This window comes from Archocentrus centrarchus, chromosome 9 (genome assembly GCF_007364275.1).
Source record: "Archocentrus centrarchus isolate MPI-CPG fArcCen1 chromosome 9, fArcCen1, whole genome shotgun sequence".
Taxonomy (NCBI): Eukaryota; Metazoa; Chordata; class Actinopteri; order Cichliformes; family Cichlidae; genus Archocentrus; species Archocentrus centrarchus.
The window spans coordinates 21,078,526-21,100,254 of record NC_044354.1 but is presented as its reverse complement, the minus strand read 5'-3'; the positions used below and the strand labels follow the sequence as shown (position 1 = coordinate 21,100,254).

The 21,729-nt window shown below is 41.7% G+C and overlaps 5 protein-coding genes across 7 annotated transcripts in view; 3 read left to right on the top strand and 2 right to left on the bottom strand.

Moving 5' to 3' along the window:
• The window catches only part of grk5l (G protein-coupled receptor kinase 5 like), a 29,965-nt gene extending 26,733 nt beyond the window's left edge, over window positions 1–3,232 (bottom strand). For 2 of the 3 annotated variants that reach the window (XM_030737446.1, XM_030737447.1), the window contains exon 1: window positions 2,710–3,192. In XM_030737446.1, coding sequence (XP_030593306.1) covers window positions 2,710–2,761 — 52 coding nt within the window. In that variant the 5' untranslated portion in view covers window positions 2,762–3,192. Of the gene's footprint in view, window positions 1–2,709 lie in introns of all 3 variants that reach the window. The other variant, XM_030737448.1, reaches the window with a different exon arrangement.
• A 1,078-nt stretch (window positions 3,233–4,310) lies between these two features.
• Window positions 4,311–6,962, bottom strand: lsm1 (LSM1, U6 small nuclear RNA associated). Its single transcript, XM_030738016.1, has 4 exons — window positions 6,814–6,962; window positions 6,618–6,686; window positions 6,352–6,467; window positions 4,311–4,977 (listed from the first exon to the last, which is right to left on the bottom strand). The coding sequence occupies exons 1-4, from the start codon at window positions 6,857–6,859 to the stop codon at window positions 4,807–4,809; spliced, it is 402 nt and encodes a 133-aa protein (XP_030593876.1). The 5' UTR covers window positions 6,860–6,962; the 3' UTR covers window positions 4,311–4,806.
• Window positions 6,963–7,449: 487 nt separating this feature from the next.
• On the top strand, window positions 7,450–11,327 carry bag4 (BCL2 associated athanogene 4). The gene is made up of 5 exons (XM_030737974.1): window positions 7,450–7,736; window positions 8,300–8,419; window positions 8,618–8,848; window positions 9,025–9,294; window positions 9,551–11,327. The coding sequence occupies exons 1-5, from the start codon at window positions 7,659–7,661 to the stop codon at window positions 10,025–10,027; spliced, it is 1,176 nt and encodes a 391-aa protein (XP_030593834.1). The 5' UTR covers window positions 7,450–7,658; the 3' UTR covers window positions 10,028–11,327.
• LOC115786197 (hibernation-specific plasma protein HP-55-like) lies at window positions 10,391–15,239 on the top strand. The gene is made up of 6 exons (XM_030738251.1): window positions 10,391–10,436; window positions 12,426–12,878; window positions 12,978–13,045; window positions 13,133–13,326; window positions 14,810–14,957; window positions 15,045–15,239. The coding sequence occupies exons 1-6, from the start codon at window positions 10,391–10,393 to the stop codon at window positions 15,237–15,239; spliced, it is 1,104 nt and encodes a 367-aa protein (XP_030594111.1).
• A 4,988-nt stretch (window positions 15,240–20,227) lies between these two features.
• LOC115786104 (dual specificity protein phosphatase 26-like) lies at window positions 20,228–21,437 on the top strand. The gene is made up of 3 exons (XM_030738147.1): window positions 20,228–20,424; window positions 20,940–21,151; window positions 21,239–21,437. Exons 1-3 carry the CDS (start codon window positions 20,246–20,248, stop codon window positions 21,433–21,435), a joined length of 588 nt encoding a protein of 195 aa, XP_030594007.1. The 5' UTR covers window positions 20,228–20,245; the 3' UTR covers window positions 21,436–21,437.
• The last annotated feature ends 292 nt before the right edge of the window (window positions 21,438–21,729 follow it).

The window sequence follows — 21,729 nt, the reverse complement described above, 5'->3', positions numbered from 1 at the left end:
TTGATTAAATAGCTTATGGGCTGCATCAAACTGATAGTGTATAATACCATTTAGCTTTATGTAAGACAGCGGTCACTTAACAAAATGCTTCAATATGGTCAGAGCTCCTTTTTTCTTTTTTCTGTGGAAATCAAACCGAGTTAGATTTTTCACTCTGTGATTAAACGGAGCACTTTTTTGATTAGAAATCCTCTATTTCAAAAGTGTTTCCAATCTTCCAGCTAGTTTTAATCTCAAATTTATCTCTTAAAAACTCCAAACCCTCACCAAACTTGGCAGCAAATCCCAGACCAGGACTGTCAGAACAACCATCACTGAGACAGGAGAGTCAAAGAGCAACAAGAGGCTGGCGCAGGGCCTGTTTTGACACTCTTGGCCTGAGAATACCCATAGCTTTTTATTTTCTTAATTCCTCCTCTTCGCTGCCACTCACACAGTTTTACTGATTTGGGAGGTGTAAGGATGCTGGCATAAACAAGCCAAAGACTGCAGTGTAAACTGGGCCTTCCTGTTGTCCGTAGCTGGAGGAGTTTTGACAGAGGATGCTTGCCTCTTAGTTCAGCCCTGGCTCAAGATATGCTCACATAAACAAACAGGAAAAAACACTCTTTGCTTTGCTCCACTCGCATTCTCTCACTGTTGCTAGTACAAGATCTAAAATGAGCCTCTGTGTATACTGTGCTCTGCCTGCATGCATGCATGCATGCACTGGAAACAGCAGAGTTACCAGCAGCAAACATGGATCTGCACAGCCGTTGGCACTGCATCATGTAATACAAAAACTCTAATGATTTAGGCCATTAAAGGATACAACCAATAATGCACTCACGGCAACCTGTGACATAGTTCAGTGTGTACAATGCAGCCAGTTCCAGCTCAACTGTTGAATCAGTCCCACATAGCTACATTTATAGAGGCATTGATCAAGCCGCCGAGAAAGTCGTGCCTCAGCTATTAACTCAAAGATCCATCTCATCCAATTATTGTATAAGGCCTTATTCTCGCTCTCTCTCTCTCTCTCTCTTTCTCAAACACACACACACACACATATACACACACCCACACACAGTTGGGGCAGATGTGCACCACTGGAGCAGCTGGGACAAGCAAGATCTGTCATGGGTCATTAACTGCTCTTATTAATTCACGAAGCTTGATTCACTCGGCCCAGTTGTGTTCTGCTGCCATAAAACAAACGTCCAGTCTGACCCACAGGCGAAAGCAGTCTTCATGAGGATTTTGACAGCGTGTCAGCTTCCCGGTTCATTCTATTACTCTATTAATGCCTGAGAAACACTTACAGCCTTCTGTGCAAGAAGCCCCCCTCCCTTTTCTTTTTAAAATGTGTCATTGTTGTAACATATATGGAAGGAGTTGCCAGCGGACCAAAGTCTTTTCCTGTGTCATCTCGCAACTCTGCAGAGACTTTAGTCACATCAAACTATGAGCTGCCTGCAACCAAACATGTGTATACATGCATTTTAAGAGTGTATGCACCTACCGAGTCTCTTCAAACTTAGAGGAAAAGATATGATGTATTTACAAAAGACAGAAGTATGTAGCAATCAGTTCCAAGGAAGTGGGATGTGTGTGTGTGTGTGTGTGTGTGTGTGTGTGTGTGTGTGTTTTAAACCCACGGGTTCACAAAACAGGTTTGGGAATCACTCAGGCAGGGTTTAAAGGGCATCTCAAAGGGACCCAGGTACACTCAGGACAAAATGCAATCTGTTTGTGTGTGTGTATATATATGTGTGTGTGTGTGGATTACTAGACATTATCTAAACTGAAAAAGCGAAAGGAATGAGTATTTTTCTCATGATTTATCTTGCTCTTTAGGGTTACATAACCAAAACAATCCCTAATTTGGCAAAATCTAATGAATGTTGTTTTTAACTTCCCCCAGTCTTTAAAACTGAAATTAAAAGAGCTGCATGGTCCCAATGCTCAAAACAGTCATTGTATCACACGGCGCAGCATTTACCTCCAGGCCTTTTTCCTGCCCTCAGTGCAACCCTGTCTTCCTCAGAATGAACTATTAATGACACCATGTGCCTTCATATTTTAGACTATGCTGTCGGGCTGCAACTGGCCTTCACGGACATTTGACTCTTTCTACACGGATAACCAGGGTCCGTCTCTCTGCAGGCCCTTTACATAGATTTCAACACCAGTCACGTCATCTGATCACCGTTCAAATGTCAGCCTGCCTACACTCATTTTATTCCCTCTCTGGAAAGGAGTTATTCCCTGTCTCACTGTGTGCTCCAGCATGCATAATGTTGCGAAAGAGCCGCTTTCATTTGCACAGACAGCGAAAGCGGATGTGGGAGGCAGACCCCCCCCTCTCTCTCCCCCCCCCCTGCCGCCCCCAACATATACGGGGAAAACGCATACGATCTGTCAAAATCTGCATGGATGAAATAATCCGCGAGGTTGACTTGAGGTTATGACTGATCACAAGACGAGCAGTGATCGCAGTGATTACTTGATGTTGCCTGGTCTGTATTGCACAGGGCTCCCGTTTTTTTATATGTTGCATCTGTAGGATTTACCTGTCGTAATGAGCCATACACTCCGCAGGCTGCCGTCATCTTTACGATTATTCCCACCTTTTTCTGCACATCGAGCTCAGAATGTAGCAAAACCAGGCCCACTTACTATTTGCACTAAGCTTTTTTTTTTTTTTTTTTTTTAAATGTGTCAACTTACCCTCTCTGGCTTTTAGCAGTACAGTGTTGGCTACTATGTTCTCCAGCTCCATCAAAAAGAAAGAAAAACGAAAAGAAAAAGAAAGAAAAAATCCTAAACGTAGAGGTTTCTCGGTACACACGCGTCTGCACCGACTACAGCGTCCTTCAGATCTGTACGATGCCTCTCTTTTCTTCACTCCTCGTCACTATCCGAGAAAAATTCACTCATATCAAAGTCGTAAAGGATAAAACAGGATGTCATAAATTTGCTTGCAGTGTAAGCTGGGCATGGTTCTTGTTGTGGGCTGGAAGTGCGGCGCTGCATTTCTACTCCAATCCCCCCAAAACCATTCCATGCGTAATTTGGGTACGAAATCACCCCGACCCAGAAAACAATTATTTTGGAAGATCCGATGTATGCAAACCGGGTTCTTTCGGCGGCGGATCCTTTACAAGGGTACACTAAGATACCACCAGCTTTACCTTACAGCAGCAGGGGTTGGCTGAGTGCACCAGAGAGGACATCAACGCGCCCCCTCCTCCTCTGTTGGTGCGTAATCAAAATAGGTTGGGCCTCTCCATCAAGCGGCGTCAAGCCACAGACTCAAACTCCACCAGAAGTTAGACCATGCTCTCAGCAAAATAAAAGCACACTTTGAGGAAGTGCCACATTGAATAAATGCGTTTTGTGGATTTTACGTTCACATTTCTTTGGTCCCGCACTTTTCATATCAAGCAGCCACGAATCTCCTAGGTAGGTGTTACCTATAACTAGTAATCTCTTATTAAAAAAAAAAAAGACTCAAAGCTCTTCTGACAGTAGCAGCAGATAGAGGGGTAAGAGGTAAAGTCGCCCTCTGGTGGTCGAATTCAGGTATTACAAATGAACGGATCCACAGAAGCGCAGTACAGTTTAACAAAAATTACCCTTTTCCTGTTGTATCGTTTACGTTCACACAAACCTGCTGTTGCTGTATTATTGTATTTTCACTTCTCTACTTCAAAATGCTTATGAAACAGTCCAAGCGTGCACCATAGCATCTGCTTGGAGTTTCACATCACTATTAGAAAAATCAGGACCGTCTTTCCCGACAAGCCTTCATGTTGGACCACCCCCGTTTCCTGAAGGCAGGAGCTTTACGCTGAAGTTTGACCGGAAACTGTAGTATCATATGTATGCGGAAACATTTATTTCTCTTTGGCTTGCAGGCTGCTGGTCGGGGCTCATAGTATAAAATTAAACAAACAAAAAAATGCATTAAAATTATATCAAACGGTACCAGGATAACTCGTTTAAGAGTGAATGCAATCTGGCTGCTGCCTGCACGGCGATTGTTTCATATTAACCACCATGTATCCGTCCAAACGATTAACAAGCTTATTATTGACTGATGAAGGCAGATAGGATCGATTTCTCAGAGTCCGGACGGGCTCTCGTTTATATAAACAGGACATGAAGCAGCCTGATGCACCGATACGCCGCCCGCCTAAGTGAAATTACCTCAATGAATTATGGCATTTCCTCGCAGATGGCCTAACAAATGCACAAACCTCCGGTTTGATGTCATATTGCAGCGGCCAACGTGGTCTGCATGTTTGAAACTGTAGGGCAATCACACAAAAGGGCACTGGGCCTTTATTGACCCAACGTGACCAGCTTCACGTGCCTTTAATGCATGGAGACATTTTTTTTTTCCAAGCAGGACTTTCATAATGAAAAATTAAACTCTTTAATGGGGAAAAGCGTGTAGTCCCCGCCCTCCGCTCCTCCCTTTCAACAGCTGTCCCACATTATCTTCAAATGTAAAGACTTTCGACATAATTATGAAAGAATACAAAGTGCTATAGAGTCTACACTGCCAAAATGATTTCAGGAAAGAAAAGAAAAACAAAAACACCTTTGACATAAACTGCAAAAATGAGAACAGTTGTCACTCACCCCCCTCCACAAAATTCAAATTAAATTGATTTAGTACAGCACAGTAGATACTCAGTATAATGGTGTATTCTGCCCACTTAAAAACAAAAAGTCAGGCTGCCATGTGCTCTCAGATTCAACGTAAAACTTGTCAGTCCAATTCAAACTGAGAAAGAAGCTCACGGCAACAAGGCTGTGTTAGTATTCATCGAGGTTGTCAGCTTTGGGTATGGAAAGGCCTCGGTCCTTCAGGACCTGCATTTTGACTTTCTCCGTCTCCTGTTTGGCTTGCTGCTGCAACCGTTGCTCCTCCAGTATCTCTTCGATGGAGACCTGCTGCAGGACGGTGTCGCAGGGCTTATCCATGTCCTGCACAGACAGACCACGAGACATCTATCAAAGGCCTGAAATAAACTCAGATATAAGAAAACTGTAAGTGGAATTGCCAGGTGTTCTGTAATTGTTTCTAATATATATATATATATATATATATATATATATATATATATATATATATATATATATATATATATATATATATATATATATATATATATATATCCCTTTGTGTCCATGCCAAGGAAAGAAGACCATCAGCTCCAAAGGACGTTCTAAGTTGCTTTTCAATTACTCAGTTTGGTTAATAAAGACCTGAAAAGTACAACTGTTTGTGTGCCATTAGTGTAGTGAGGTTGTGTTCCTATTTAACAGAGTTTAAAAATATATATAAAATTTTCTCAAACTGTACATAAACCTGACCATGTGCAGTAGACTCAGTAAACTGAAACTATGAGTTCTTTCGTGCTTCATTATTATTATTATTTTATAAAGGGTTTAGCAGTGACTCATGCTCTAGGCTCTTTAAACAAACAAAAAGTTTACATTTTTCTACCGATGCCAACTTACTGTCGCCATTTACCTGAAGAGAGCTCACCAAAAGCCACCAACCACTTAATTGCTACCTCTCCATTTCAATCAGCATTTCAAACAGAAATAAAATGAATAATCAAGTGAAACTAAAATGGTAAGCTGATCCAATTATCAGGCTCCCGATGGCAACATCTTCCACATCTCAGGAGAGTGCAGGTACTGTCCAGCCTCCAGTATGATTCAAAGTGAGTTTTATATAGTCACATGCTGTATTGCCCTTTTACAGCTACTGCATGCTCCGTATCCCTTTAACAGTAAAGTACTACTGTCAAGCATTAGGCGTAACAATAACAGAGGGAGATGAGTTCATGAGTCACTTTTGCTTAGTGTGCTGGCCTTGAAGGTCCTGCGTCACTGCAGCGGTTGACGTACATCAGAGAAGGATGATTATGGGGAGCCAAATTTTAGGGATGTGTCAGCAGTTATCACTATGCCCTTATAGTGAAATGGTTCTGGGTTCGAGCCCGCCAGCCTTTCTGGGGCCTTTCTTTGTGGAGTTTGCACGTGTGGGTTCTCGCCAGGTACTCTGCTTCCTCCCGCAGTCCAGAGGCACACATGCTAGGTTAACTGGTTCTCTCTGCGATGAACCAGCATCCTGTCCATGGTGGACACCACTTCTTACCCAATGTCAGCTTGAATAGGCTCCAACCTATGCACCCCTAAACCACTTGCTGAACCTCCACTCAGACTCGTATCGGTGAAATGTGTGAATAACATGAGAAAAATCCAAGTATATCACTTCTATTGAACCTCACTTTGCATCCTTCTGACCACACCAAAAAACAAAGTGAAAATGAGGTTATGCCTACTTACTATCTCGCCAAGAAGCACCACATTTTCGCCTCGCACGATGAAAATTCCTCTGGGAATATCACCAAACTTTTTTCCCACGTGGATGCGCTCAACTGTCTGGTGAAAAACTAAATTGGCTGGAGGAAAAAGAGAATCGGGGTAAGGACAAAGTAGAAGAGACCAGATCATCACAGGAATCATACAGACAGCTAAACTGAGCCTGCTGTGACCAGTGTGGAAACCTGACTAAGAACATTAAAACGGGAGTGTAATTAAAAGAGTTATACCAAACTGATCAATGCTCCGCAAGTAACCAATCAGCGTCCTTCCATCTCGGAGCAACACCAGGTGTTTCTCTGTAGGATACAAACAAGCATGCAAGCATGTTACATGGCAATTTGAATTGTCAGACACGATGCCGCAGCTTGAAACGATTATTTCGTTAAACCAGACCATCTCTATCCGATCGCTCTTCCAACTTACTATCGATGTCGTCAATGAGGCTCGCCGTTCCGGGTACGTAGTTCATCTTGCGTTTTATTTAATTACTGTATCGTACCATCAAGCCATTAATGTTTCAATACATGTTTCTCTCAAGAAGAGGACAGGAAGCGTCTTTATAGATGCTCAGGATAAACTTCCTGTATACGTTTAACCCTGTGCGCTCTGCAGTCCCACTACATTTCTAACATTCAGTACCAGTGCTTTAAAAAAAATCATCGTTAAATAAATATAACGTGAGCCAAGGGTAGGTTTTGAAGATTAAAATAGCGGTTAATATTTTAATAATGTTGCTTTTTTATGACCTGTCTCCCATTGGCTAATAACGTCTCGTGACGCGCATACGCCATCGAAGATTGTATATACATAACGATGGTCACAACTCAGGAACGAATAAAACATTTGGTCGTGCAGCTATACATTATGTTAATACACTTATCTTTTTCTTGAAACACCCACAGACAGTAGACGTTTAACGCATTAAATACATTATCCATTTGTGGTAACTGTAAAGTGGGCAAAATGAGCGCAGAGCCTGGCATCGGCGGTACCAGAAAAATGCGGCCGAGTAAGACCTCTTTAGTTTTAGCTGTGCCCGGTATTAAAGGCGCAGCGGGGCGACGCGCTAACCCCGAGTCATTCAGTCATTTCCCGACTTTAGCCGAGCGGTCTGTACTTGCGTAGCCAAACATCAACGTTGTTGGTGTTTCAGCCGACCTGACACATCAGGGAAATAACGCTAGGCTAGGTTTGTTTATTTTTTCACAATGACAGATGACAGGGCGGCTGCCGGGAAGCGCGCTTAGCTGAAACGCCACCATCATCAAATGCAGTCCAATCCGAAACCCGGCTGGCCCTCAGCTTGTAACTCGGGAAATAATCACGGGAACTGGAATAACAGCATGGTAAGTACGTTGATACTGCTTAGATGAATTCTGGTGGTTACCCAGTCTCTTTTTAGTGTTCTGAAATTTCAGAGAACGGCACGAATTTGTGTAAGATTATTTTCAGCCAGCTCACTCAGAGCAATGCCCATGCTAGCTGCACTGCTAGCTGCGCTAACTAGCCTTATGTAATAGGAGCGGCTAACGAGCAAGTTCAGCTGTTTTCCGGGAATTTCACGTTTGTCTTGACGTGACGGCTGTGCTAACAGGACTCCACGTGTGTCAAAACATACGTGGCATTTTCGTGTCTTTCTTTAGATATGTTGCGTCCTTTTTTGCCGGTTAGCTTTACTGTACTTGGGAATTTTGCATAACTGGCTCCGCAGGCAGATAATCTGTGCCCTCTGTTTGCACAATTATTAGTGTTTGCTCTGGGATAGGTAATGACGTTAAAGGCGGGTAGTTCTATACTGATGTGCCCCTTGTACAAGTACAAAGGGCACATCTGTCTTTAAGCACTCCTGGTGCATAACGAAAGACATCTAATTTCTCTATCTGTGCTTTGTGATGTACTGTGTTCACAGGATGCTCCTCAGTATCCAGGCTTCCCTCCACACTACTGGTATCCCCAGTCTCATTCCACAGGGCACTATGCAAATACCTATCACTCCGGATCAGATGTTCAGCCACAGTACAGTCCACAGGTACATGTATACTGGTACAGTATAACCCGTCCTTCTAAATCTAAGGATGTATTGGTGTGTTAAGCCGTAAAACTCTTTTTAATTTACATTTTCAATTAAACATCTGTTCCATCAAAGTTGTTGCATCTCTATGGTGATGCATTTACACTTTTTTTTTTTTTTAAATAACTAGGTCATCTTCTTGTCTCTTACCTATAGGTAATGCCTGGTGGTTATCCAAATGGCCATGGAGTCTACAGTCCAGCACAGAGTCAGTATTCAACAAGTGGTTTCCACCCATCCAACCCGTTTTACTGTGCTGACCCTCAGAGACCTGCTCCAGGTTCTTATCCTAACCAAGGCTGCCCAGCAGAGCAGAGCAGTGGTTCATCTGGTCAGCCTCACTCTCAACACCAACATCAGCACTATCCTGGGCCACACTGCCAAGCGGTTGGTGTATTTAAACACACACATCATGTTCATATGGAATAGTAGTTTAAGTATAATATTACAATTGAGTTATATTATCCAGAGTAATTGTATCTTTTTTTCCTGAACCAAGATGACATCACACCGAAAAGAAACGTTTTGTAAACGTGAGATGTTTGTCTTATTTCTGCTCTCAGGGTCCTGGATATCCTCCCGCACCGTACCCTCACTACAGTGAGAGTGGCCATGCAATGCCTCCAAATCCCCCATACCCAACTAGCCAGTCCCTTCATCCCAGCCCACAGGCTGATGCATGGGCACACTCGGGTGCATATGTGCCCTCACAGCAACAGTGGCAGCCAGGCCAGCAGCCTCCACAAAATCATTATGGAAATCCTGTCCGTCCAGCACATCCTCCAGCATGGCCAGGAACTGGAACTGGTGCTCCTCCACCTTACCAGCCCAAGGTAAGAATCTAAAGATTTTTTTTTGTGGTTATTGTGGTTTTGGTGTGAAACACAAATGAGCACAGAAAACTGTGATGATAAACTTTAAAACTAGAAATCCCATTATACTTTGGTCACTGTAATCACACATCTGTCCTGGATGGACAGCATCTGGTCTTGGTGGAAATAGATTTTCTAAATTTAAATTCATAGCTGGTGTGCTTATATTATCACACATTTTAAATGCAATCTTTTACAAACTCTTGTGTTAATGTAGGACCAACAGCACCAGCGTGCCCCACAGGTGGGACCTAAATCGAAGCCAGCGCCATCCCCAAATCCCCCCAATGGAAAGCCTGCTGAAATAAGTTCACCTCCACAAATGTACAACAAAAATGGGAGAGGTGATCCTAATGCCTCGCAAGCTGAACCCCCACCCTCGGCTCCAGTTCCGACCCAGGCTCCAGCATCAGCTGCCAGTCAGGCTGGATCTCAGCCCCTGAGTGATAATCCCGGCCTAGCTAAGGTCCAACAGGTTATGGCCAGAGTACTGCTGCTTCAGGAGGATGTTGATGAGTTTGTTGGCAAAAAGACAGACAAGAGTTATCGTTATCTGGAGGAACTGCTGACCAAAGAGCTGTTGGAGCTGGACTCTGTTGAGACTCAGGGACAGGAGAATGTCCGGCAAGCCCGAAAGGAGGCTGTACAGAGAATCCAGGCCATTTTGGACCAGCTGGAGAAGAAAGCTTTCTGAACTGGACTGATTTTGCTCATGGATCACTTTGTTTTCATCTTCCTGATCGTCCATGTTGAGGTTCTTGTCTTGTTCTGCTGACCTGTGTTATCTGTAGGGATTTTTTTTTTTTCCCCACCACCATGATATTATAAAATGCCTGTAAAAAGTGGCATGGACCAAAGAACAAAGAGCAGTTACTGGCACATGGAATCAAACTTTAAAGCCTATTAATGCTCGTATGAAATATATGGTAGTATTAGACATGAAGGCTCATGGTTGCTCGTGTCAGCCTCAGTGAGTGACTTTGTTAGCTGCAAAGTAGGACCGAGTCACTGGAAGGTGAACTTTAGTGCCACATTGCAGCTCTGTTGTCTCTGACTCATGAGGCAGATTCAGATTATCATCACGCTGTCCCTCAGGAACGTGGGTCGGTTTTATTCTGATCCGACTGTATCGACTCTTGCACTTCCTTAGCTGTCTGTTATTTCATCCCACATTCCTTTTTTGCATGATCAGGATATTGTCCTATTCACTTAATAGAGTGAATACTTTCAGTTGCCCATAGCCACTTACCTCTCCATGTCCCCACCTCAGTAGGAGCAGCAATTTTTCTTTTTCACTCATGGTTTAAGCCCTGCATGCACTGTAATATCAGATAGGCTCTTGATACAATCGTGACATCTCAGAGCTCATACTTGGGCCTCGAGTGTAGCAGATTAGAGAAAACCCCCTGAAGATTGCTGTCCCCATTGTTTCATCTTTTTTGATGAAGCCCTAGAATCAGACCTACATATGAATGCCATGTGTTTCACTTCACTTACTGATAAGGACATGATTAAGTATGACTGGACAAGCAGTTCCTTTTCTCCCTCTTTGAACATTCATATGTATATAAAAGAAAGCTCTACTTGAACATTGTCAGTTATGTTTCTTGTTGAAGGGCGAAGTTGGTCACAACTGGATTAAATATTTGTTTCCATCCTTTTGATAACAAGGACTGAAATCCTTGTTTATATCAAACTGATTTTTGCACCAGTCTGTCTTGTGTATAGCATTTTTGTTTTTCACCCCCAGACATTGATGTGTTTTAGCAAAAAAAGAGTGCCAAATTTAAGAGGATGGTTTTATATAATTAGGGGGAAAATATATAAAAAAATATCACAAGGTTTGCATGGAAAAGAAAATGATCTCCTGTGTGTTCATTTTTCCAATCCTCTTTAAATGCAGCACATTGTGTTTTAGATGTAATGCATGTTTCCAACACAAGAGGGGGATACCTGCCTGATAAACGCTGAAATTATCACAAGGGGGGAAAAAAAAAAAAAGATTATTAAATGTCAGAATATTTTTTAAACTTCTGATCAGATTCTTTTGCCTTTACATTTGATTCAAACACACAGAAACATTGAAGTCTTTAGGTACAGGTCAGATAATTAGATTTCTGAATCTCATTCTGTTTAAAAAAACAAAAACAAAGGAAGGCTGCTTGTTTTTATCAAGTAGGAACTGGTGCTTGGGGACACGCAGCCTTCATCTGCAGGCCTGCATCGGGATCTTTAAATAGACAGCTATTTTGATGCAAAAGCATTAACGCCTGCCTGTGGAGGCTCAGCGTGCACAGGCTAATTTAGTTCAAGGGTCAAATGGCTTGATAACACCCGGCAGTGAGTATATCTGAGGCAAAGAAGCCCAACACTGAAAACACCTGGAATTCAACCTGCTCCATTTGACCCACTGGTTACAGACAACTGACTGTGGAATTATTTTCTTCATCAGTGAAGCTGTAACAGGCAGTCACTGCAAACTTTTTCATAATTTTTCCACTTTAAAACTTTTTGCATACTTTTAATGAACTATTGCAAAAGATTAAATTGCAGTTTCAACAAAAAAAAAAACAATGTCCTATGCATCTAAACTTCCTTCGTGGTGGAATGCAGAGCCCCCTCTGCGGGGGCTACTGTGGGGCTGACTCAAACTCCCCTCTTCAGCTAACAGTTCTGATAAGATGTAGAGTTCATCAGTGGCTAGGTCAAAGGAGATCAGTCCAACACAGGACAGAAGAAGACAGGACAGTGGGGGTGTAAAGCATCTGTTTACAAAACATCCCAGAGACAATTTGATAAGCGGCAGTCCAAGGCCGCCAGGGAGCCAAATTTCTGATTCTACCACTTGTTTTGGGTACAGGCTGTACTGATTAATTTGTTGACAGCCTTCAATCTTTCTGGCACCTCTCTGTGGCAAAAAAAAAAAAAAAAACCAATTCATTCGAATCTTCTTGGTTCGTTCCTTCGCCGTGCAGAAACAGATACATATATCTCCAAGATCTTCCCCCTCTGAATCAGCTCCAGATATACTGAGTCTGAGTTGAGTCTGTACCTTCCTGCATTCCCGTCATAAGCAGCCTCACCAAGGCCAGACAGCTGCCTAGACTTCCTGGGGACACTTCCTAAAAACATCTTCTTCTCACCGGTTAGTGTTTCTACTGCCTTGGCTGCCTTGTCCGTAGGAGCCCGGGGGGAGACCCACCGGCAGCTTTTCAGTGGTCTGGGTTTCAACAGTTCCCAGCTCACGCAAACAGATGTAGATCAGTCCTTCCGTACGCTCCTTCAAACTGCAAAGAGCGACGATACCAGCAAAGGGACAGCCGTGTTTGTGGATAACCGCTTCAAGCCGCAGCCTGAGTTCCTGGAGGTCTTGAAGCAGTCCTATTTTGCAGAAGGGTTCAATGTTGATTTCACCCAAACCACAGAGAGTGCCGATACCATCAATAAGTATGTGGAGACCAAGACCAACGGGAAGATTGACAAGCTGGTTGAAAGCCTGGATGAGAATACAGTCATGTACCTCATCAGTTACATATACTTTAAAGGTAAGAGATCACATGAGATGAGATTCATTTATTCTGAGGTTTAAGATTGATGTGTCAGCTGTAAGGTGTGCTTTATTTCTGCTCATCACCATAAAACAGGAAGGTGGGAGACTCCGTTTGATCCACAGGACACAAGGGAAGACCATTTCCATGCACCTAATGCCAAGGTTCAAACAGAAGAGAGATGAGTTACAACAATTACGCATCATTGTGCCTCCTTCAAACTCTTTTCCAATGAACTATCAATTTTCCAGGTTCCAGTCCAGATGATGTATATGGAAGAGGATGTTGATGTTTATTATGACCAGGCCATCAACACATCAGTCCTCCACCTCCCCTTCAATGGCACCCACTCCATGCTGCTGATGTTGCCTGATGATATGGCAAGGCTGGAGAATGCCATAAGCCCAGGTCATGTCACCAAATGGCTGAAATTAATGGAGTCCAGGTTGGGTAGAATTTCAAATCATGCTCAATTTCTTGGTTTAGACACTATAAAAAGTATTTGCCCTCTTCTTGACTTCTTAGTTTTTTTATACCAACAACAAATTTTAAAATTAAAGATAACCAGAGTAATTATAAAATGCAGTTTTTAAACGATGACTATCCAAAGTTACCTGCCCCCCCTAAACCTAATAACTGGTTGTGCCACCCTTGGCAGCAACAACCGCAATCAAGCATTTGTTATAAATGGCATTGAGTCATATCACTGTGGAGGAATTTTGGCTCACTCTTCTTTGCAGAAGTGTTTTCATTCAGCCACACTGGAGACTCTTTGAACATGAATGGCCTGTTTAAGGTCATGCCAACGCATCTTAATCAGATTTAAGTCCAGACTTTGACTAGGTCAGTCCAAAACCTTCATTTTGTTTTCGTTTCTGAGCCGTTTGGAGGTGAACTTGGTGGTATGTTTCGGATCATCGTGCTGCTGCACTACCTGAGTGAGTTGAGCTTCAGGGCATGAACTGATGGCCGGATGTTCTCCTTCCTGATTTTCTGGTAGAGAGCAGAATTCATGGCTCCATCAGTTACAGCAAGTCGTCCAGGTCCTGAAGCAGCAAAGCAGCCCCAGACCACCACACTACCACCACCATGTTTGACTGTTGCGGTGATGTACTTTTTATGAAATGCTGTTAGTTCTATGCCAGAGGTAACAGGACTCAAACCTTCCAAAAAGTTTGGAAAATATGTCTTCACAGAATATTTTCCCAAAAGTTGAGACTGACACGAACTCTGACTTAACTGTAACAAGGGAGGCCTGCAGTTCTTTAGATGTTGTTCTGGGTTCTTTTGAGACTTCCTGGATGAGTCTTCAGTGCACAGTCAGAGTAACTTTTCACTCCTGGGAAGGTTCACCACTGTTCCAAGTTTTCTTAATAATGGCTCTCACCATGGTTCACTGGAATCCCAAACCCTTAGAAATGGCTTTGGAACATTTTCCAAACTGATAGATGTCAGTGACTTTGTTTCTCAGCTGTTCCTTTATATCCGTAACATGATGTTCTGCTTTTTTTTTTTTTGTTAGATCTTTGAGCCTGATTCATTTGTCAGACAGGTTCTATTTAAGTGATTTCTTGATTCTCCAGGGCTGGCAGTAATCAGGCCTGGATGCAGGTAGTGCAGTTGAACTCCAAAAAATGTGGTTAATCACAGTGAATTCATCATTTAACAAGAGGGGCAATTACTTTTTACTTGGTAGGTTTGGATTGCTTTTTTCCTTGAATAAATGAAATCAGCATTTAAACACTGCATTTTGTATTTACTTGGGTTATCTGTGTCTAATATTAAAACATTTTTGAAGATCAAAAACATGTAAGTGTGATAAATATGCAAAAACTAAGAAATCAGGAAGGGGGCAAATACTATTTCACAGCACTGAATATGCTTGCCAGATGAATATCAAACCTACTGATCTCTTTCACAATTTTTAGGAAATACGAAATATATGTCCCAAAGTTCTCCATCAAGACTTCCTACAAACTGAACAATGTGCTGACTGAAATGGGAATGGCAGACATGTTTAGTGGTTGTGCAAATTTGACTGGCATTTCAGAGGGTCATCAACTGGCAGTCTCAGAGGTAAGAACAGAAAGGTTGCATCATTAAACACACACTTCCCCCTTTTATTCTATTCTCTCACCCTTCTCTCACTCCATTATGCTGTAGGTTGTACACCAAGCCACCCTGGATGTTGATGAAGCTGGAGCCACAGCAGCAGCTGCCACAGGCTTTGGTATCATGCTCACTTCCTACGTCATGTACCCGGTCTTGAAGTTTGACCGTCCATTTATGGTCATGATCACTGAGCGCAACATAGAAAACATTCTTTTCATGGGCAAGATTATCAACCCAAACATCTGATGAGGGAAATATTTTGTGTTCCAGCACGACTGTAAAATACTCAAAAAAAAATCTTGTCACATGTCTTCCTTTATGACTCTATGGTTTTGATATTTTTCCTACTTGTTTTTTTGATAAAATACAATCAACAGGCTCATCAGCATTAGCTGTTCACTAAGTTAATGAACAGTAGAGCATGTTTTCAAACGTCTTCATTAATAATTATGTGTTATCATGTTACATGCACTGATTTGACACATTTCTGCACAACACAAAATTCCTCTCACTTGAAAAACCCCCTGGGTCAAGCACGAATGACCAAAAAAAGCGTGTAGTAAAGATGTGTACATTTGCACCCATCAAAAGTAGGGCCTGCACTATTGTACTTTATAACATCACCTAGAAATGGACAGAGGTGTCAAACGTACAGATACTTGTGTTAAAAAATACTCCAGTAAAAGTTGAAGAACTGATTGAAGTTCTTTACTCAAGTAAAAGTGCAAAGTACAGGCTCTAAAATGTACTCAAAGTAAGAAAGTAAAAGTAGCTCTTTGGAGGATGTTTCTACCAGTTATTTTTGTGCAAAGCTAACTTAACCTTATGCTAAAATAATAATATAATAATAAAACAATATTATTGCATGAGAATACAAACTTTATTTCAATCTAAATGCATATTCTAATAAATGTACTCAGCTTGAACATGAGTAGGGAAAAATAAAGAATTTTTTAACAAACTCTATTTGCTGTTACCTACATTGTAGAGGGTGACTCCACCTGAACAGGAAAATGAGCACAGAAAGGGGTTACAGTGGGATTAACCCAGTATTTAACGAGTTATCATAGCTCATTTCCATCCCCTACACTGACTGTATACTGTTTATACCATCTTTATACTGACAGTATGCAGTTGGCATAAAGGTTGAATTCAGTGAATGAATCTAAGCATCAACTTAAATTCAAATTAATCTCTGCTACACTTGATGCACAAACACCAGTGCTGCTGTGCACCAGTCCAACACAGAGCTTTACTCTAAATTCACCACAGTACACCAAACTAACCCGTTTATAGTGCACTAAACTGCAGCATTTTGAATAACACAAAGTTAGTCTACCTCAGTTTGTTTTGCAGGATTTCACAATATGAAAAATCATCAACTTCACATACAGATCCAAGCTCTGATTTTAAAACATAGGCTTTAAATGTCCAGTTTATCAGATGTCACCGAGCACTCCTTACCTTTAAATCTAACCTCTCTTCTTCCTCTCTCCATCTTTCTCCATCTCACTTCTCTCTCTCTTTCTTTTCTCTCCCTGGAAATACAGCAGCTGTTCTTTTAGCTAGCAGACACACTGCATGACAAATTGCTGACACTTTATGTGTTTGCTGATATTTGTTGAGCATTTAAAAATGTAGGATTTAAAATTATCTGCAACACATTACTCCGTTTATTTTTGCTACTTTTCTGTAGCGCTAGCTAGTAGATGCTGAAGTACCATGACCACAACTTAGGGACATCTGCACTCGGTCCGGCCCACTGTAACCCCTGAGAACAGTGTTATAAATGATACATAAATTATATGGCTTTAACTCTTTCATCTCTTTGTATGCGAAAAACCCCGGGGGTGGATACGCCAGTATGTCTGTCCTTCGTGTGTTATTGTTCCTTCATTTAGGCTCCGGTTGGTTTGATGTTTGAAGTCGCGCAGTGATCAGAAATAAAATCTTCCCTCAGATGTGTTGAACCTAAAGTAACGAGCCTGTTTTGAAAATATAAGGAGTAGAAAGTACAGGTATTTGTGTAAAAATGTAGGGAGTAAAAGTAAAAAGTTGACAAAAAAATAAATACTATGTCCAGGAGCAGGTCAAAGGTGCTGAGCGTCAGTTTCGGAGCCTTCCACAGCACCACCGGGATCTGCTACCTGGCGTTTTGTCCAATCTGGCCCGAATCAGCCAGTGTGCGGACCACAACCAGGGGGTGCTGCAGGCCATCGTTCACAATAGCCTCCACATGTTTGAGAATATGGAGTATGGAGAGAGGGTATTGTTTAAATCAGCTACATAAACTTTAGTCACAGATCCAGAGCTGCATATTTCTACTTCATTTTTTTTTTCAGCGTTTTGTCTATTTACTGTGATTAGTAAGGAAGAAGAGAGGACAGCTTTTAAGAAGATGACGAGTGTCCTGTGAATGGCATATCTGTGGAGGTATGGATCTTGGAGAGAGGGCAGTGGACTTTTTAACCAGATTGTTTAACACAGTCTTGGAGAGTGAGATGATGCCTGAGGAATGAAGATTTTCAAGAACAAGGGTGATCTGCAGAACTGGAGTAACTACAGAGGAACAAAGCTGATGAGCCAATCCATGAAGATATGGGAAAGAGTTGCTGAAGCTATGCTAAGGAGAGAGGTGATGATCTGTGAGCTGCAGTATGTCTTCATGCCAAGAAACAGTGTGTTTGCTTTGAGAGTGTTGATGGAAAATTATAGAGAAGGTCAGAAGGAGCTCCACTCTGTCTTTGTGACTCTAGAGAAAGCATTTGATAGGGTGCCAAGAAAGGAACTGTGGTACTGCATGAGGAAATCAGGAGTGGCAGAAAAGTATGTGAAGGTGGTGCAGGACATGTATGAGGACAATAAGACAGTGGTGAGCTGTTTGGTAGGAGTGACAGAGGGGTTCAAGGCGGTGGTGGGATTACGTCAGGGATCGGCTCTGAGCTCCTTATTATCACAACTAGGAAGTCACTCAAATGCAGACTCTGAAACCAGTTTATTTAAATGCAACATGGCTTTATTTACACACAAAAAACCATTCTCAAATATTGCTCTTCATAGCAGGGTTAGGTCAGTGCCTATGAACTGTCAGTGCCTATGAACCATAACAGATGCGACGCTCCCACACTACGGAAATTCTAATAACAAAAAAACTGTAATCGCACATCTGTCCTGGATGGACAGCATCTGGTCTTGGTGGGAAAAGATTTTATAAATTAAAAACACAAAACAAATTTAACTAAGTTGGATTAAGTCAGTTTACAGCTGTTGTGCTTATATTATCACACATTTTAAATGCATTCTTTTACAAAATCTTGTGTTAATGAGAATTCAGGCTATTTTGGACCAGCTGGAGAAGAAAGCTTTCTGAACTGGACTGATTTCACTCATGGATCACTTTGTTTTCATCTTCCTGATCGTCCATGTTGAGGTTCTTGTCTTGTTCTGCTGACCTGTGTTATCTGTAGGGATTTTTTTTTTTTTTTCCCCCACCACCATGATATTATAAAATGCCTGTAAAAAGTGGCATGGACCAAAGAACAAAGAGCAGTTACTGGCACATGGAATCAAACTTTAAAGCCTATTAATGCTCGTATGAAATATATGGTAGTATTAGACATGAAGGCTCATGGTTGCTCGTGTCAGCCTCAGTGAGTGACTTTGTTAGCTGCAAAGTAGGACCGAGTCACTGGAAGGTGAACTTTAGTGCCACATTGCAGCTCTGTTGTCTCTGACTCATGAGGCAGATTCAGATTATCATCACGCTGTCCCTCAGGAACGTGGGTCGGTTTTATTCTGATCCGACTGTATCGACTCTTGCACTTCCTTAGCTGTCTGTTATTTCATCCCACAGTCCTTTTTTGCATGATCAGGATATTGTCCTTTTCACTTAATAGAGTGAATACTTTCAGTTGCCCATAGCCACTTACCTCTCCATGTCCCCACCTCAGTAGGAGCAGCAATTTTTCTTTTTCACTCATGGTTTAAGCCCTGCATGCACTGTAATATCAGATAGGCTCTTGATACAATCGTGACATCTCAGAGCTCATACTTGGGCCTCGAGTGTAGCAGATTAGAGAAAACCCCCTGAAGATCGCTGTCCCCATTGTTTCATCTTTTTTGATGAAGCCCTAGAATCAGACCTACATATGAATGCCATGTGTTTCACTTCACTTACTGATAAGGACATGATTAAGTATGACTGGACAAGCAGTTCCTTTTCTCCCTCTTTGAACATTCATATGTATATAAAAGAAAGCTCTACTTGAACATTGTCAGTTATGTTTCTTGTTGAAGGGCGAAGTTGGTCACAAATGGATTAAATATTTGTTTCCATCCTTTTGATAACAAGGACTGAAATCCTTGTTTATATCAAACTGATTTTTGCACCAGTCTGTCTTGTGTATAGCATTTTTGTTTTTCACCCCCAGACATTGATGTGTTTTAGCAAAAAAAGAGTGCCAAATTTAAGAGGATGGTTTTATATAATTAGGGGGAAAATATATAAAAAAATATCACAAGGTTTGCATGGAAAAGAAAATGATCTCCTGTGTGTTCATTTTTCCAATCCTCTTTAAATGCAGCACATTGTGTTTTAGATGTAATGCATGTTTCCAACACAAGAGGGGGATACCTGCCTGATAAACGCTGAAATTATCACAACGGGGGAAAAAAAAAAAAGATTATTAAATGTCAGAATATTTTTTAAACTTCTGATCAGATTCTTTTGCCTTTACATTTGATTCAAACACACAGAAACATTGAAGTCTTTAGGTACAGGTCAGATAATTAGATTTCTGAATCTCATTCTGTTTAAAAACAAAACAAAGGAAGGCTGCTTGTTTTTATCAAGTAGGAACTGGTGCTTGGGGACACGCAGCCGTCATCTGCAGGCCTGCATCGGGATCTTTAAATAGACAGCTATTTTGATGCAAAAGCATTAACGCCTGCCTGTGGAGGCTCAGCGTGCACAGGCTAATTTAGTTCAAGGGTCAAATGGCTTGATAACACCCGGCAGTGAGTATATCTGAGGCAAAGAAGCCCAACACTGAATACACCTGGAATTCAACCTGCTCCGTTTGACCCACTGGTTACAGACAACTGACTGTGGAATTATTTTCTTCATCAGTGAAGCTGTAACAGGCAGTCACTGCAAACTTTTTCATAATTTTTCCACTTTAAAACTTTTTGCATACTTTTAATGAACTATTGCAAAAGATTAAATTGCAGTTTCAACAGAAAAAAAAAAAACAATGTCCTATGCATCTAAACTTCCTTCGTGGTGGAATGCAGAGCCGCCTCCGCGGAAAGTGGAAATTGACCTGAGTTCACCTGGATTAGCAGTGTTTGAGTTGGAAAGACTCTTGTATACTGGCAAAGCCATCCTCAGCCACGCAGATGAAGTGTGGCCTAGGCTGTACATTGGTGACCAGTAAGTAACTCCCTGTTATTTTTTTTGATCAACTGGCTCACATAATCTTACTGCACCATTCCTTTTAGAGTTAATATTTATTTATATACTGAAAATTATGACTCTGGGGACACTTCCTAACTTGTTGATGTCCAGATGTTATTCTTGTGTTGAGGTAGTCAAGTGAAACCTTTAGAGAAATACAAAAATCAACAGAACAGTCCTGGATTCAGTCCACATAGGTGAGAGATGAACTGATCACAAATCAGATTGAAATGCAGAATGAGTAAAGTGAGATTTTCAGGCTGCGTTCCACATTAGTAACTTGCATAAACTACAGCTACGCTATGTGAGAGTTTCCACTGATACCCAGGCATTGAAAGCATGCCTCAGGTCTCTGTTTTGTTCTAATTACATGCCTGACCTGTTCTTCTAAGTGTCAGTTTATCACTATGAAATACTGTGTGTATACAGTATAAACTGCAGGATTTAATTGTATTCTACTGTCGGTAAATACAGAATGTTGTATTTTCCAGGCACAGTGCAGAGAACCAGGCTGATTTGCACAAGCACCAGATCAGTCACATCTTGAATGCAGCTCACAGTAATTATAGGGGACAACCAGATATCTATAAGGGAATGAAGATCACCTACTTGGGTATAGAGGCTCACGACTCCTGTAACTATGACATGAGTGTCAACTTCCAGGCAGCAGCAGACTTTATCCACAAGGCACTTAGCAGAGGAGGTAAGAGGGGAGGGTTAAAAATTATACAAAGACAGTTTAAAGGTAAATAGATTTGGTGTCTGGAATTTAATCTGTTTCCCTCTGAAGGCAAAGTGCTGGTCCACTGTCATGTAGGAGTGAGCCGGTCTGCCACCCTGGTTCTGGCTTACCTGATGCTGAAGCAGAACCTCACTCTCGTGGAGGCTATTTGTGCTGTGAAAGAGAGCCGTGGTGTGATTCCTAACCGGGGTTTCCTTCGACAGCTCATCAAACTGGATGAGCAGCTCTTTGGCAAACATCACTGAAACCTATCTAACAGCTTTCATGGGTCCGTTAAAGCATACTCTTTAATATTAGGATGATGTGTCATCTCATGAATGCTTCTTGCTTTTTTACTTTTAGGGTCTTGCATCATCTGATCCTTTCTCTGAGATTTTTTTTTTTTTTTTACTTTTATGAACTTTAAAAAGTCCACTGCCACTCTCTCCAAGATATTTTCACACCTCCACAGGTATGCCATTCACAGGACACTGATCATCTCCTTCAAAACTGCCCTCACTTACAAATATGCAGCTCTGAATCTCTGAGTAAAGTTTCTG

Excerpts from the sequence above, each read along its gene's own strand:
- lsm1 (XM_030738016.1), bottom strand. The coding sequence starts at position 6,859 with ATGAACTACGTACCCGGAACGGCGAGCCTCATTGACGACATCGATA. Across the intron at positions 6,468-6,617 it reads GCGGAGCATTGATCAGTTTG|CCAATTTAGTTTTTCACCAG; the intron begins GTATAACTCTTT and ends TTTTTCCTCCAG. Across the intron at positions 4,978-6,351 it reads TGGTGCTTCTTGGCGAGATA|GACATGGATAAGCCCTGCGA; the intron begins GTAAGTAGGCAT and ends CTGTCTGTGCAG.
- LOC115786197 (XM_030738251.1), top strand. The coding sequence starts at position 10,391 with ATGAGGCAGATTCAGATTATCATCACGCTGTCCCTCAGGAACGTGG. Across the intron at positions 12,879-12,977 it reads CAGTTACATATACTTTAAAG|GAAGGTGGGAGACTCCGTTT; the intron begins GTAAGAGATCAC and ends ACCATAAAACAG. Across the intron at positions 14,958-15,044 it reads ATCAACTGGCAGTCTCAGAG|GTTGTACACCAAGCCACCCT; the intron begins GTAAGAACAGAA and ends ATTATGCTGTAG.
- LOC115786104 (XM_030738147.1), top strand. The coding sequence starts at position 20,246 with ATGTCCTATGCATCTAAACTTCCTTCGTGGTGGAATGCAGAGCCGCCT. Across the intron at positions 20,425-20,939 it reads AGGCTGTACATTGGTGACCA|GCACAGTGCAGAGAACCAGG; the intron begins GTAAGTAACTCC and ends TGTATTTTCCAG. Across the intron at positions 21,152-21,238 it reads CAAGGCACTTAGCAGAGGAG|GCAAAGTGCTGGTCCACTGT; the intron begins GTAAGAGGGGAG and ends TTCCCTCTGAAG.
- bag4 (XM_030737974.1), top strand. The coding sequence starts at position 7,659 with ATGCAGTCCAATCCGAAACCCGGCTGGCCCTCAGCTTGTAACTCGGGA. Across the intron at positions 8,420-8,617 it reads AGCCACAGTACAGTCCACAG|GTAATGCCTGGTGGTTATCC; the intron begins GTACATGTATAC and ends TCTTACCTATAG. Across the intron at positions 9,295-9,550 it reads CTCCACCTTACCAGCCCAAG|GACCAACAGCACCAGCGTGC; the intron begins GTAAGAATCTAA and ends GTGTTAATGTAG.